Source organism: Littorina saxatilis, linkage group LG4 (genome assembly GCF_037325665.1).
Source record: "Littorina saxatilis isolate snail1 linkage group LG4, US_GU_Lsax_2.0, whole genome shotgun sequence".
Taxonomy (NCBI): Eukaryota; Metazoa; Mollusca; class Gastropoda; order Littorinimorpha; family Littorinidae; genus Littorina; species Littorina saxatilis.
In genome coordinates, this window is record NC_090248.1 from 47,205,123 (window position 1) to 47,221,558 (window position 16,436).

At 40.0% G+C, this 16,436-nt stretch overlaps 1 protein-coding gene across 1 annotated transcript; it reads right to left on the minus strand.

Annotated features, from left to right (window-relative positions):
- Positions 1-1,812: 1,812 nt before the first annotated feature.
- Positions 1,813-11,911, minus strand: LOC138964914 (kelch domain-containing protein 8B-like). The gene is made up of 6 exons (XM_070336987.1): positions 11,684-11,911; positions 9,985-10,359; positions 9,445-9,609; positions 8,119-8,325; positions 7,522-7,614; positions 1,813-6,738 (listed from the first exon to the last, which is right to left on the minus strand). The coding sequence occupies exons 2-6, from the start codon at positions 10,352-10,354 to the stop codon at positions 6,548-6,550; spliced, it is 1,026 nt and encodes a 341-aa protein (XP_070193088.1). The 5' UTR covers positions 10,355-10,359; positions 11,684-11,911; the 3' UTR covers positions 1,813-6,547.
- Between the last annotated feature and the right edge of the window lie 4,525 nt (positions 11,912-16,436).

Consider the following 16,436-nt stretch of genomic DNA (forward strand, 5'->3'; position numbering starts at 1 on the left):
AAATTATGACAGGTTTCATATGATGTGTAAATATCCTACCTATGCCATTGCGGAAACTTCTATAAGCGTGTCTTTGATTGACAGTATAATCTACCCTATCTACAAAGAGAATTTCTATAAGCTGTTTGATTAATAGAATTGAAGAAGCTAACTATATTTTATTGTTAGTTATAGGCAACATTCCTGTCTTGTTTAATGTCACTGACCTGTATAGGCTATACCGTGAATACACATACTGACTAGCCGAGAGAGAGGGTAATTGTAGAACATTTAAAAAAAAATAAGAATGTGCAAATTACACTCTAAAAGAAAACGTAATACGTAAGAGGCCTATCTCGAAGGAAACTAATGTATGAATACATTCATATGTTTACCTTTGTTTGTTTGTTTGCTGTTTAGCTCGATTTTAAAAACAAGAAATTCGACATCGTGGTACGCCTAACCCTTCCCCCCCCCCCCCCCCCCCCCCGACATTTTTTTTGGCACAAAACAGATTTTTCTGGCACAAAACAGACTAATGTAATGTAATTGTCGGGACAGATTAGCAAAAAACAAAGGTAAAGAGAGAACTACGAGAGGGCGGTCGGGGGGGGGGGGGGGGGGGGGGGGATCGGGGGGCTACAGGTGAGTAAAAGCCGTTGGAGCTGGATATGCAAGAGGGAAAAGAAACCGGTCACGAAGAAGAGCCGTTATACGAGTAGGTCAGTCGGCCGGGTATCGTTTGTTGAAAATGCTTTCACCCCAGTGGCTTGGCCCTTTTGTGTGAACTGGTCGTCCATGTCTGCACAATTAGCTGCGCACCACTTTCTAATCGGTCAAACCCGTTGCAGTTGACCAGCGACACGCGTTGTATGTTATTGCAAGTGTTGTAAGTAGCGGCTACTCAGTACGGGCGATCACTAACAATTCTTGAAACTAAGAGGTGGATCCGTTGAGGCGGGTGGTTCAGGGGAAATAGATGAAAGTACTTTTGGTATTAATTTTAGGATAGTGCAATTTTTTGGATTTTTTTTTTGGGGGGGTGTACACTGGAGACCATCTCTTGAATGTTTTGATTAAACTCTCATTTTCCACCCTACTTTACAGATATATAAATTTGACGAAATGGAAAACGAGAATGTGGGTGCCACGGTGTGTGTGTGTGTGTCAGTGTGTGTGACGGTGTGTGTGTGTGTGTGTGTGACGGTGTGTGTGTTTGCGTGCGTGTGTCTGTCTGTCAGCCTGTCCTTCCGTCCGCCTGTGTCTTCGTGTTTGGTGCAGGAATGTCATGGTCTTTTTGCAGGCGTTTACTGACGTGCTAGAATAAGTTTGGTCAAGTTTTGATTCCTTGTATTCTTTGAGGGAGTATATCTACTACCTAATCGCGTGCGCTGCAACAATAACGATCTTCATTGTAAACCGGCGCGGATAATATCCTCAAGATAGTGATCAAAGACCTTAATTGGGATGTAACATTTGCAACAATGACACAGCTGGTACCTTAAGAGAGACTGATTCCTTCATGAACTCCGTCAGTGTAGGAAAGCGGTGTGTGTGTGTGTTTGCGTGTGGACGTGCGTATTTGCGTGAGCGTGTGTGTGTTTATGAGAGAGAGGGAGACTGAGAGAGTGAGAGAAAGAGAGGGGGGAAGAAGAGTGTGTGTGGGAGAGTGAGCATCCACTGGTATACTGCCGATCCAGTTTGACTAACACACGCAAAGAGAGAGAGAGACACAGCCACAGATTTACACTAACTCTAGTACCACACTTTATCTCTCTCTCTCACGCACACACAATCTCATACATTTCAGAATTAAAAAACAAAATGCTGATATGAAAGAACATAATTTATTTTCCTTGCAATACAAAGCAAGACAACAACTAAAGCTCCAAAAATGTTCTGTGTGTGTGTGTGTGTGTGTGTGTGTGTGTGTGTGTGTGTGTGTGTGTGTCTGTGTGTGTCTGTGTGTGACTGTGCATGTGTGCGTAAGGGAGAGACTGAGTCAAACAAAAAAGAGCGAGAGAGAGAGAGCGAGAGAGAGAGCGAGAGAGAGAGCGAGAGAGAGCGAGAGAGCGAGAGAGACAGAGAGACAGAGAGAGAGAGAGACAGAGAGAGAGAGAGATTGCAGCAAAATACAATTGAAGCATGTACAGGGCAGTTCAGACACACAGACTGTGGACGGCATACTTAGCATTGCTCATCACTGGCATGTGACACATAACTATAGGTTAAAGTAAAAGTTGGGGATGGCTTAGTTCTTGATTTTTAACGTCCCTACAACCAAGATGGCTAGTATCAGGGACCGTGGGTGATTAAAGTCTGACGAGGGCGCAGTGGGACAAAAATGGCTTCACATCAATCATCATGTTAAATTTTCAGCGAGACTCGAGTGTGAAAGTTGAGAACAAACATTATGTTGTTGCAAAACTTACAGCTTCACCATTGCCTATACAACATGTAAAAGATGTAATCTACAAGCATTGGTATTTCAAGTCTGGTACAAGCGAGTCTCGAGTAGGAAAGTAATGAACCAACATCATGTTGTTGCAAAACTGAAAGCTTCACCATTGCCCATACAACATGTAATCTACAAGCATTGGTATTTCAAGTCTGGTACAAGTTTTTTTTACAGTCATGTATCTGACAAAGCTACAAGCAGCTTCACATTCATATTCAAAAATCTTAACAATAATCCCAACAATTGTAATCGGACAAATCACCTGTTATCAGTCATTGATGCATTCATTTTTTAAATGGCCCGTCTTTATGGCATGGACAAATTGAAAATATATATCCAAAATGCAATTCAAGAGTGGTACTTAGAATTTTGAAAATAATACACTGATTTCATAATTATTTAGTGAATTATGATCCAATTTGTTCTGATTCTTATGCAATCCCTTCATTTACACCGGTAACTATAGCTGTAAGTTTCTGAAACACTTGCTTCATTTATGAATAGGAAAGATTCCATTGAAATAAAAAAGAACATGAATGCTACTTTACAAGTACATGTACATTTTTTTCCACATGTATCTCTGCATGGGAAATGAAAGCCACAAATAATACTGAAGCCAAGCTGAAGTGTTTGGTGCATTTTAAGCGTAATGAAAAATACTTGGTCATCACACACACTATCTCTCTTTCTTCTCTATCCTCTCTGATCTCCCTCTCAAATGCACTTTCATCCTGAGTTACATATCCAAATGTATCACAGATAAGAATGGTTGAAAATCAGGGTAAGCCCCAAATTAAAACAAAAAAACATTAGACTTAACAGAGGTAAAGTGATATTACACACACAAATTTTATACACACACACGAACGCAAGCAAACACACTCTGACATTCAGACCATATAAAATTATGTGATCACCACAAAAGCTACATTAAAAAACAAATCAAAACAAAAACAACAAAAACACATACATGCGTGCAAACACACAAACTGATTCTCAGAACAAATTTGATTTCCACAAAAACTTGCTTGATTTGACGGTACAAAACAAACTAATAGGAAAGAAAATGTTTGGATGATAACAACAAACTTTACAGTACATGTACTGTTAAACTGTTAGTCACATACATTTATAGTCATATTCAGTGATTCACATACATTCATTCTGGGAGGCAAAACAAACTTGCAAATAAACAGAATAGCAAATCACACATATTAAAACATGTTTTGTACATCATGATTAAAGCACAATACACACATTATTTCGAACAGAGAAATAGTCTTGTTGAAAAACAGACCTATAAATTGTTGAAAAAATACACTCATTAGTGTATTATTTCTATCCTTCATGTCTTTGGATAATCAATTTCCTAAACAATTTGAGCTGTTATCCCTGTGATTGTGTCCAACATCCACGTTCTCTCTAACATGTGTTTGTTTGTGTTTTCTAAGCCCTGAGACTTGTCCGTACCAGTAATCAAAATCTGTCACATCAAAAAACTAGTTGTAAACGTCAGAAATGCAAAATCTAATATGTTTGAGATCACTGCATCTTTGCTCCTCGTTTTAGAAATGACAAGAGTACATGTATTGTTAAATTTTTTGTCATCATAAAGGTCGATTGCATTTTGAGGGACAACTGAATTATTGCGCAAAGCATCATCTGGCAGTACAATAACATAATCTTAGAATTTGCCTGAGAAGATACTCTTCTCCCACCCCCCATTCAAGACATAAGAATTGACATGATTAATCATCTGCACCCTAAAACAAATCTCTCAAAATCACATACAGCATCAAATACATTAAGCAGTGAAATTAAGTCAGCTGTTTAATTTTGTTATATATGTAAATCAATCATTCTGTACAAAATGTAATCTTCGAAAGGACACATTATCAAAAGGTTCACAGTTTCAATGTATCTTAGGCACACAAAAAAAATTGTCTGTTTACGGTAACCCGACCGACCCTAATTTTTAGGCCCGACCCTAATCTTTTTTTGGGGATCGTCTGAAAAAAAAACCCCACCACATCCAAAATAGAGCTGTTTGCGCTCAAACAGCAGACGACAGAAGGGAGGTAAGCTCAAAGTACTGTTAGGAGTAAAGGGTCGTCACTCGTGTTACTTCCTTTCAAAATGGATGCACGCAGTGGTGTTCGGCACCCGCTAGCTGTAAAGCTTGATATAATAGTTTTGTTGGGCAAAAACAGGGATTTATGAGAAGAAATGAACTGTGAAACATCATAGAGAGGGGAGAAAAAAAAATTGAAAAAAAGAAAAAAAATTGAGAAAAAAAAAAAAAAAAAAAAAAAAAAAATTAAAACAAAAAAAACAGCCGACCTACCGACCCTATTTTTTTTACCCTATGTTACCGTAAACAGACCTCTTTTTTTTGGCCTTATACGTGTACCTCATTTTTGATACATTATTCAGCATTGCAACCACACAAAAGAAGTGAATGATAAGCAAGTGTTCAAGCAATATTACAGTAAAATGCATTAGTTACATTCAAATACATCTGATTCTTGCTCAATGCTAACCAAATGGCAAATGATGTCAGACGACTGCGTTCAAGGTGCTATTTTTTACAGATATATATAACAGACCTGTTTACCCTAAACCCAAGGCAAGAGTACTTTTCCAAAAAGTTGAGTGTATTTTTCAAAAAGTTGGTGTACTTTGCAAGCAAAGCCATATGGGCTAGGGAAAATGTACGCGTGGGTACAAACGTGTTTGTGTAAGAATAGCATGTCTTGTGAACACTTTCAGAATTTAACTCCTTCCAATACAACAGGGATAAAACAATTTTATTTACCTGTCAGTTTATAGCATTATAACCAGTGTCTTCCAAACGCAAACAGATTGATAATGAAAAGATAAAGATCGTGAAATAACATCTGCGGTTGACAGTGGCAAGTTCATTTTTACAATCATCTCAGAAAACATTGCTTCAGCACGGACTACAGCCTTTTCTTCTGGCAGGATTTGCATTGCGGGAATGAACTTCATAATTCCTTGGCAGCTTTCAGCGGATTTCTTTGCAGCAACCTTGTCCAGGTGAGTTTTGGAACTGCAATGTCGTTCGATGTCATATTTCCCAGCATGGGCAACGGAGAAATCTGATTTACAATACTTTCATTTTTTTCATTTCATTTTCATTACTTTATTGTCCCATCGCTGGGAAATTCGGGTCGCTTCCTCCCAGTGGAAAGCTAGCAGCAATGGAGTCGCGCTACCCAGGTGTCTGCGTGTTTAAGTGTATTCAGCCACCTGCACTTTTGGCAGAATGACCAAGGTCTTTTACGTGCCATTGTGATGACACGGGGGTGGGACATGGCTTCCGTCTCTGGGTCTGCACATAAAGTTGACCCGTGTCCGTCCCGGCCCGAATTCGAACCTGCGACCTTCCGATCACAAGTCCAGTGCTCTACCAACTGAGCTACCGGGCATGACTTTTTCCCACAGTAGACTCCACAATTCCTGGCTCTTATATTTCTCCAAGAAAATCTGCTGCTTCTGCTGTTTAGATTTGGTACAGTCATCCAAAACTGGCACATTTTTCCGCTTCATTTTGCCACGATTGTCCAGACGATCGCACGTGACAACAACTGAACAAGGTTTCCACAGCTGAAGACTCGCTGTCATGGTTATCTCCCTTCGACCGAAACCGGTATCAGTTGTACCATCCCGTAATCAGCACACCAACACCGGAAAACGTATTCTAGACTTTTTCTCAGGCGTATTTTGTGTGTGTGTCGCGTATTTGCGTACCGATAATAATTTGGCGTACAAAATACGCCCAAATCGTACTGGTAAACAGGTCTGATATAACCCTCGTCGGACAAATACCCACCTAGCTAAGTTTTATGAGAGAAACAAACATGATAATAATAACAGCCCCCCCCCCAACCAAATTATATTAAATAACTCTGATCAAAGTGTCATATTTCACAGATATCAAACCCCACTAAAGTTCTAAGAAAAAGAAAAAAAAAGAAATTAACAGCCCCCCCCTCCCCCCCTTAAAGATTTGAACCTTTCTTAGTGATCTTCTTGTGGTCTTCTTCGGGTCTTTCATACAGTGCTCAAGTCAGCCGATTGTCAGCCAGTTCACTGGATGGAAGCCATATCGACACAGTTGCTGGGTCCTTGCAGAGACAGCCCCCCGGCCACGTAGAGGCGCTGGTTGTGGACGGTGTAGGCACAGGAACAGTGGGTGCTGTGCATGTCCTTCCCCTGCTGCCAGCTGTCCGTTTCCTCCTCGTAAATCTCTACCAGCGACATGGGCTTGCCTTCATTTCCTGTAATCCATTGAGAAAGTGATAAGTCCTTCATTTCCTGTCATCAATAGAGAAAGTGATAAGTCCTTCATTTCCTGTCATCAATAGAGAAAGTGATAAGTCCTTATCAATAGAGAAAGTGATGTGAAAGTCCTTCATTTCCTGTGACCAATAGAAAAAGTGATAAGTCCCTGATCATTTCCTGTGAGTAATACTAATAGAGAAGGTAAATCCTTCATTTCCTGTCATCAATAGAGAAAATGCTAAGTACTGAAGTAAATGGAGTTAAACAATGGAATCTATTTGACAAACTTTGTCATTCCCTCAGGAAGTATAAAATGAGAGGTGACAGATATGTCATGTGATGCCAGTATTTACTGTGATGCCAGTATTTACTGTGATGCCAGTATTTACTGTGATGCCAGTATTTACTGTGATGCCAGTATTTACTGTGATGCCAGTATTTAAACTGTGATGCCAGTATTTACCTTGAACTTTGTCTTGCTTTTTGACATGAGAGATTTCACTTTGAAACAGAGAGTTCAGAAGAGATGTCTTGATTCGTTAAGTCATCACTATATCGCATTACCAGAGAGAGAGAGTCTGAGAAATCAAAGCTCCTCAAAGTGACAAACTTTTGAGCCCGAGGTCCACTTTGCGAAGTCGTTTTACCGAAAATTCAGAACCAAAAATGTGTGCCGCCGGCTTCGTGAAGTGGACTTCGCCAAGTCGACTTTGCCAATTATGTGTGTCTTAAAACCCAGAAACTCAGGGGTCCCAAAACAAAGGCATGGCTGTACTGACCTAGGCCACCAGCACACACCAGCTTGTTGTTGAGGATTCCCACAGCCAGGTCTCCCCTCTTTGTCGGCATTGGTGTGGCTTCCCGCCAGCTTCCTGCACCCATTCAAAAAGCATGAAAGGTATGTTTAAGAACAGACGTGGAAAATCTTCATTTTCAATGCAATTACTCATTGTTAGCAAAGCTGTGGGTTTTTTTTTACTCCTTTTTAGTGCTGGTTTTGACTTACAAAAACACAAAACCCCTTCAGCTGGGGCTTTAAAATTTATGGAAAAACATAAGTTTAAGTAAAAATCGTGTGTCAAGAAAATAGCCAAGTCGGAAGCATCGCTGGCTTTAAACCAGTGTGTCACTATGGTCATGGGTTCTACCCCCACATTCGGCAAGGGATTTATTTCCCAGTCAACTTTATGCAGAATCTCTGAACAGCAGAGGGTCAAAGAGGAAATCAGTGTTTGCATGAAATAATGAAGCCTGAAAATTGAACTTTCAGTCATTCGCAACACCTGACTCAGAAATATATATATCAGACAACTACACACACACACACACACACACACACACACACACACCACACACACACAAGACAAACAGATTACCTTTGGCGATATCGAAGACCTCACAGACTTGTGAAAACCCCAGGTTGGCGGGCTGGTTGAGGCCTCCTACACTGTAGATGTGGGTGTCGGAGGCAGCGTACATGGCAAACACTCTTTTGCTGGGCACGTTTGGCAGCTGGGTCCATTTATTTTCCGTAAAGTCGTACACCTCAAATGCGGCTGTAGGCAGTTTACCTTGTCGACCACCTGTGAAAAGCAAAGTGGTTTTAACAGATGCACCAGTATTGCAGTATGAGGGTAAGGGTACAATGCCACAGACAGGATCACAACATCTGTAAACACAACTGTAAAGTGGAACACCCTTTTTTAAGACCTCAAAAAAGGTGAGAAGTTTGGGTCTTAACTCATTGTCTCCCAGGTACGGATATATCCGTACCCACTCATATGGCTCTATCTGACCAGATACGGATATATCCACTCAGGCTGTTAGCTTCAGTCGCTTCCTGTAACGTCGATCTAACACCAGCATTCCAGCGTGTTGATACACAGTTACTACAATTCTGAGTGACCTGCTGCAGCACAGCTGGTCTCGGCAAAAACAAACCTAGGTCAACATAGGTGGGGTAGAATGTGTTAAAAAAGGGAGGAGTTCTTAAATTGGAGGTAGATTTACAGAGGTTATCAACAGACAATCTGAAAAAACAAGGTCTTAATTTAAAAGGGGAGGAGTCTTAAATCCAAGGGGTCTTAAACGGGGGTTCCACTGTACTGTACCACCAAATTGTAAACAGTTCTCCAAAGCTTCAGTGCAAACACATTCGTACATTCACAAACAAATGCACACACGCTGGTATTGGTAATGACACCTGTATTTGATTGGATTTGTTATTTATACTAATTCATTACATTTACAGCCAGAATATTATAGCCGAAGCTCCCAATATTTCTTCTACTTCTGCGGTCAATAATCCTCATATTTCCAAGCAAACACTATTAGCCACAACAAATCTGTTCTAATGAGTAGCTTGGATGATGCAGGGGACAAAACTCTTTCATGAACAAAATTACTTTCTGCGGAGTGTTCTCCAGTCAGTGATTCAAAGAATATTCTGAACATGCATCTTTCAAAGCAAGTTTATCACATTGGTTTGTACACTGAAATGCATGTGTTTGAAAATGAAGGTCAATGTTGTCAAACTGATTACTGTTTTTAATTTCTGCTAAGTACAGAGAGCTAATGCAATCCATTTGTGTGGCTTCTATGCTCAAACTCACAGCAGTCTATGCTCAGAATTATGTGTTTTCTGACTTCGTAATCTGCATGTTTCATTTGACAACGGTTTATTAAAGAATTAATATACCCACCTATAACGTAGAGTTTTTCACCAAGGAGGAAGGTGAATGTGGCATATCGTGCTGTAGGCATGCTGGGAAGTTTTTTCCACTTGTTTTGAGCCACGTCAAACTCCACAAACATGTCGTTGGGGTTTGTGTTCATCGACATTCCACCAACCACGTAGACTTTCTCATCTACACAACAAAAACCATGCCAGTAGGTAAACAATCAATCACAGCTAGATAGCTATGTACAGTAGTGTTAAAGTTATCAAAAAAAAACTGTGATCAAAATTGCTCAATGTTAAAACTTAAATTAATTAAGGAAAATGTTGACCAATAAAACAGCATGTATTGTACAAAAAGAAGAGCTACTGATGACAAAAAAGCTACAAACCTTTTTGTCTGCCTTTCTAACCTTGGCGTTATGAAGGATCTCTCCTTCCCTCTCTTTTTCTTTCTCTCCCTCCCCCCCTCCTCTCTGTCCTTCACACGTACATGTATACTCATGCTTGCATTCATTACGACCTTAAAATAAATCAATTATCATTTGCTGTCTGCTGTGCTCACCTTTGACTACAGAAGACACTCCTAGCAATGGTTCTCCAAGAGGTTCCATAGCTGTCCATGTTTTGCTAGTAGTGTCATAAATTTCCACAGCGTCCAGCGGTGCCTGTGATTCAGACACACCGGCGATAGCAACTATCTTGGTTCCCACGGAAACGGCCGACACACCAGCTCGTTTTGTCGGCATAGATAGAAGACGCTTCCATTTCTTTTTGCCGTCATACTGTTCAAAAGAGTCCACAGGGATACCAGCAGCATCGCAGCCTCCTATGACGTATAGATTCCCTTCGTGGATGACTGCTGTCGCAAAGACACGCTTGGTCGGCATGGCTGTCAAGGAGTCCCATTGTAATGATCCTCCCCCTGTTGCCATGGTTGCTGTGAAGAAAATGAACACAAATCTAATTACAGGTATAAACTGTCCGTGTTGTTCTCAGACGAAGAGAACAATTTTTAGGTCAGTTGGAAATATGTACAGGTCGAAATGTCTTAGGCTACTGAGACAATTCACTCAGAAGACGTACCTCGATCATACGTATATATATAGATAATATGTCAAAAATACCGGGCGGTCAATCAACTAGCATTAGCAAGGGTCAGAACAATTAATGCGTCAGATCAAAAAAGTATATATGCATCAGTGATCCATGACCGATCGAGGCCTGCATGCATGGGAACAACACTGAACTAATTAGTAACTAACTAGTAAAGTTCTACATCAGTACATGTAATTACCCGTAGTTGTATACATTTCAATTTGTACTAAGATTATAATTGTTTGTCATGGAAAGCATGCATTAATTGTCCCTATCAAAACGGTCATACACGTAAAAATCCACTCGTGCTAAAAACATGAGTGAACGTGGGAGTCTAAGCCCATGAACAAAGAAGAAGAAGAAGAAGAAGAAGTCCCTAGTATGACTGCCAAACTGAGAGTGATCAAGACCAAAAGTCATTGTATTGCACACTGTAAGCCCAACAAATGACATGAAAGTCTGACAATTAATCTTGTTAACTTATAGTTGAAGGAACACTTTGGATTAATCAATTATCAATATGATTATGACAATATGAGCCAACCCATACTGAATATCAATCATTGAAATTTGAATCAATTGATTCAACCAATGGCTTCTTTTCTGGTTGCTGAAGTTTGACTTCTATCTTTCTTGATCTTGATCTAGATCTTGATAAGGCCAAAAAAAATAATAGGTGTGGTTACGGTAACATAGCCAAAAAAAATAGGGTAGGAAGGTAGGCAATCACTTTTTTTTTTTTTAACTTTTTTTTCTAATGTGTACAAATTAAACCTACTTGACAGGGAAATAAGTGTGCGACTCGGGCGCTTTCGCTTTCATTGCGTTTTCTGCACTCGTTTTCTTGTGTGTTTTTTTGTTTTTTTTAAATGTAATCAAAAGTTATAGGGTCGGCCCCTAAAAATAGGGTAGGTCGGGTTACCGTAACCACACCTATTTTTTTTTTAGGCCTAATTAAGTTACGCCAACAGGTCCCAAGCTTGGGAATATATACGTTGGCGGAATTTGGGGAGAGCACTTGGTGTTTTAGTCAGCGGTTGGCAGTTTTCCTCTGAATTCGTTGACCGTTGACGACACACAATCCAGTGACATGAATACTTTCACTGGATTATCCTCAACAGCTAGAGCACCTATGAACCCCCCGCCCCCCGAATATTTTGTCTTACCTGTTGTTACTTGAATTGTTGATCAGTAACACCGGAAATACCTTGCGGTTGCACTAGCACAAGCAGTCGACAATCACCTTGAAAACCACCTGACAAGAAAGGGTCTGGTTGTAAACTACGCGATTCAGACTGTTGACATTTTCAGTTCAAAGCAAACCGGCTATATTGTCGACAGAATTTTGGTTCACAACGAAACCAAGACCGGCAAAGGCCATTAGACCACTATCGCCCAGGGAGCTTACTCTTACTTCACGTTTCAAGACCAGGGGAAATTACTCTTGTGGCTGGAGGTCCGGCGAGCCGGTTCCCGAGCCTGGGGGCTCAAGCACCGGCGAGTCGCTGCTCGAGCCTTCAGGCTCGGGAACCGGTGTGACAACGTCATCTTGGCCCTGCCGTCATATTACCCCCTCGTAAAAGTGAAATTATCCCCGAGTACGCTAGTACAAGGGTAGGGAGGCCCACTGTCGTAAGCGTAAATAGTGCACAGAAGGCATTTTTTAGAGTGCTGTAAACAGCTTCAAAATTAAGCAATGTTCTTATAGTTCAGGTTTGAAATGTAAAAGTACTTATAGAATTGCTGTGCAAAGTTTGAAGCCTGTTAGAATTATACATTTGGAGATATTGGACTGTAAAGTCAGGCAAATATGCGATTTTTTCACAATTGGGAAGTTATGTACAGGGCGACAAATTAAAAAAGCGGCAAAAAGAAATGACCTTTTCGGTTTTATTTTATAAAACAGATTGCAGCAACCACAAATGTATCACAGTTGAACCAATAAATGCAATAAAAAGGGTTTTATAGCCGATTGCAATTTTAGGCTATATTGACGTCATCACACGAAATTTAAGAAACGCGAACAAGCAAATCTTCAGTGGTTTTACAGGTAAAGATGTCATACGATATATCAAATTGAAGATCTCTTTGTGTACAATCTAGCTGTCGTACTTTTGATGCTGTATAATCAAAACTTTACAACTTAAGCTTGAAAATCAATATTTTCAAAAATAATAAATTTAAAATAAAAACTATAAAATGTATTAATGTTCCGCAATGTCAATCTTTATAAACATTTGTAACCTCACATTCTAGCATATTTCCACACATTGAATGATAATAATGTTACTTCCAAACAAGAAAACACTAACTACAGCACAAGTGTGCAGTTATGCGTTATATTTTAATCTGCCTGACTGAAAATGTGTGCGTTTCTTCCTTAACCTGTATATCCGTGATTATATAGCAAATTATGTGTATGTAAGTGTGTATATATCCATGTATGCAGGTATGTATGTGTGTATGTATGTATGTATGTATATGTATCCTTATGTTTTTATGTGAATCTCTCTCTCTCTCTCTCTCTCTCTCTCTCTCTCTCACACACACACACACACACACACACACAATCACACACACACACATTCACCAACACACACACACAATATCTGTTATCCTTGTTGTGGTGCAATTAAGGTCAGGTATACAGCATGACAAAATCCCCTGCAATGCAATAATGACACAAACAACAGATTTTCCAAAAAAACTGTCATAGCAACACAGAAATTGTCTAATCAATGAAATGTAACAAATACAATTGCATAACAGAACAAAGAAACATTTGAATATAACATCAGGTATTTAGCGCCAAAAAGAAACCTAAGTCAGATCATTAGTTATGAGAACCAATTAAGAACATCAAACAACTCAGCGCCATAAAAGTCATTTCAAGTCATCAGTCACACTTTAAATGTCAAAAATCGTCGGGAAATTAATTCAGCATTATAATAATACCATTTATTCCCCCCTCTGCTTCTTTACCTCTGTAAACTTGTAGGGGTAGTTATTTTTCGATAATGACCCAGCAACCAAACAAATAACGACCCAGCAACAGCCTGAATCCTCGATAGTGCAATGGGTTGAGAAGTTGTTCTGTTTCGGTACTACTTTTTGCGACTGAAAAGTTCCGAACGCTCTAACGTACGAAGTATACATCTCTGGAGCAAACAATACAAACATACCGCATTTAAATTAACAACTACAGGCCTGAACACATGAATCTTCATATAAAATCCATGAGTTCGGTTGTTTTCTGAATCTAGATTTGCCGTGCTCAAACGTTCATCACAAGCAATTTCCCGCAAGGCAAGTAACTCATACTTTGTCTAGCGACAAGAGTAGTTCCCCTTCTTTTCACTCAGTTTCTTCGACAACAGACTGCAATCCGACGGTCAGTTTTCAACAATATTTCATTTAATAACCAGATCTCACGCAACCAAATGCACACATCTCATCAATTTAAACAACATAAAGCGGTTTCATACACTATTTTCCCCAGAAAACTGAACTTCATACAGTTTTTAACGGTGCCGGGAACACGGGTGCAAAAGTTCGTCTGCTAGTCCCATTTGACGAAAGAACATTATCCTAAGCGATACCAAAACATACAGAAGACACAATATCTGCCTTTGCCGCCACAGCAGAATAACAGCATATCTGTGTACTTGATTTTATTAGTCCAAAATAGGAAAACTGACAAGAAGTGTTAACAGAATGGAATGATTTGCACGGAACTATACAACCGCGCATTAATCGATCGCCTGCAGGTTGACTGGTTGAGTGGATAGGATTCGATCAAACTTTCGCAAAAAAACTCCTCTTTTCTTTGAATAACTGAAGAAAGGAGGAATAAAGAGGTTACACACCTCGTCTCAGTGATTATAAAAAATAATGGTCTCAGTTCGCGGTCATGAAAAAGCTCGCTAAAGCTCGCATTTTTCATGATCCGCTAACTTCGACCATTATTTTTAATAATCACTAAGACTCGGCATGTAATAATAATAATAATAAAGTGTATTTATATTGCGCCTATCCCTTACAAAAAACAAACATATTTGGCTCTAAGCGCATTACAACATGTGTAGGGACTTGGTACAATCAAGTCTGACAAATACAATAACACAATATAGGCCTACAGTCGGTATCTTGCTGGGAAAAGCAGCTTCGACATTTAAACACTGCTACTAAAAGATCCTCTAACAATGCATACTGCTTTACAATATGCATTTATGTATAAATATAGTTAAAGAACATCGAGTTAATAGGAATTAGAAAAGGTTCTTATAATAAAACTATCTAGCGAACGACGAAGTAAGCAGTCTGCTTGTTAACGTTCTTAATGTTGTTACTGTATATAACATGAATACAAGAAATTAATAAAAACACGCTTAAACCAAGAAGAAGAATAAAACTATCAATGTCAATGTATAACAAGTCATTCAACGTAAATGGCTAAAGAACAGCAACAAAGCAATGATGATAAAACAGTTATACTCAATGGCTAATAACGAGGCAGAACTAAATAGGGCCTAGTATCGACACAAGATTAAAACAAAACATATTCCTGGAGACACATTTAATCAATATACAAAATACAGCCCTCGCACACTCGCACACACACGCCAAGGCACGTGTAGTCGCACTCATACACCGCGACAGCTATCGCGCGCACGTACAAGGGAAAAAACACGGAAATAAACAAAGAAACGGGCACATGAAATAGCAGCCGGGGACCAATAAACACACAAGCATGAAGATGAAACAGAACAGACGGAAATTGTAGCACCGAAATGAATTCTGCAAACACATCGCGATCAAAGAAGAACACCAGGTGACTGTGTATTAAAGCCATCGTTAAACAGCTACAAAACCCAGTGCAGATCATAGTCTAAAAGACATCGAGATATTACTAAATTCACAGTACTTCAGCGCCATATAATAATGTAAGATCACCAGTCACACAAAACCGAGATGTAACACAAAAATTGGGTAATTCGATCGATCAGCACCATATGAAAACATTGCAGATCATTAGCCACACAGAGCAGAGCAGGACACGGCCCACATCCTACGAGACTGCAGGAACCACCAGGTGCTGAGAGGGGAAATCTGGCCATTGCCGGAGTCCCTGCACAACAAGCTGTACGGGCCAGTGAATGGCTGCGCTGCAGAGGACCACTAATTATATCTCAAGATCTGGACTCCAAGTGTGATCGGCGATCGAAAAAGAAGAAGAAGATTAGCCACACAAACAAAGAGATGTAACAAAAACATCAGGTAATTCGATCGATCGGCACCATATAAAAACAGTTACACAAGTTCTCACCGGTTCCGCAGGTTGAAATGCCACCTTTTTTTTGGAGTAACACAAGACACACGCTTGACTTGGAAGCCATATATTGCAGCCACAGAAGCAACAGCGATGAACAAATTCGCACTGACGAAATGAGAGTGCAGACAGGCTCGCAAGTCTTCCCAAGTTCCACATCTCCACTTCTTACACTAAAGCCAAGACCCCTCTGAAACGGAAGTCAAACTGAATGGAAGCAAAAGAACAACAACTAAAGCCCACAGAAGGAGCCATACCACCATTCTTTGCCTACGCACTGGTCACTGTGGGCTGAATAAACAGAGGGGGAATCGAGACGAGGGTCACGTCGTGGTGTAGGCCTATAAGTGTGTGTGTGTGTGTGTGTGTGTATGTGTGTGTAGTGTTCGTCTGTGTGTCTGTCTGTGTGATTCTGATTAAAAGTGAATGTGCATGTCTATGGGTGTTTTTGTGTAAGTATTGTATGTACAGTCTGTATGTATGAATGTATATATATACAGTCGACTCCGGTTAATCGGCTACTTTTGGGACTGACTGAATTGTGGCCGATTATCCGAAGTGGCCGATTATCCGAACATCGCATCGGGAAG

Coding starts and splice junctions, on each gene's coding strand:
- LOC138964914 (XM_070336987.1), bottom strand. CDS start 10,354: ATGGCAACAGGGGGAGGATCATTACAATGGGACTCCTTGACAGCCATG. Junction 7,615..8,118: donor GGTCTTCGATATCGCCAAAG/GTAATCTGTTTG, acceptor GAATGGGTGCAG/GAAGCTGGCGGGAAGCCACA. Junction 6,739..7,521: donor GGTGTGTGCTGGTGGCCTAG/GTCAGTACAGCC, acceptor AATGGATTACAG/GAAATGAAGGCAAGCCCATG.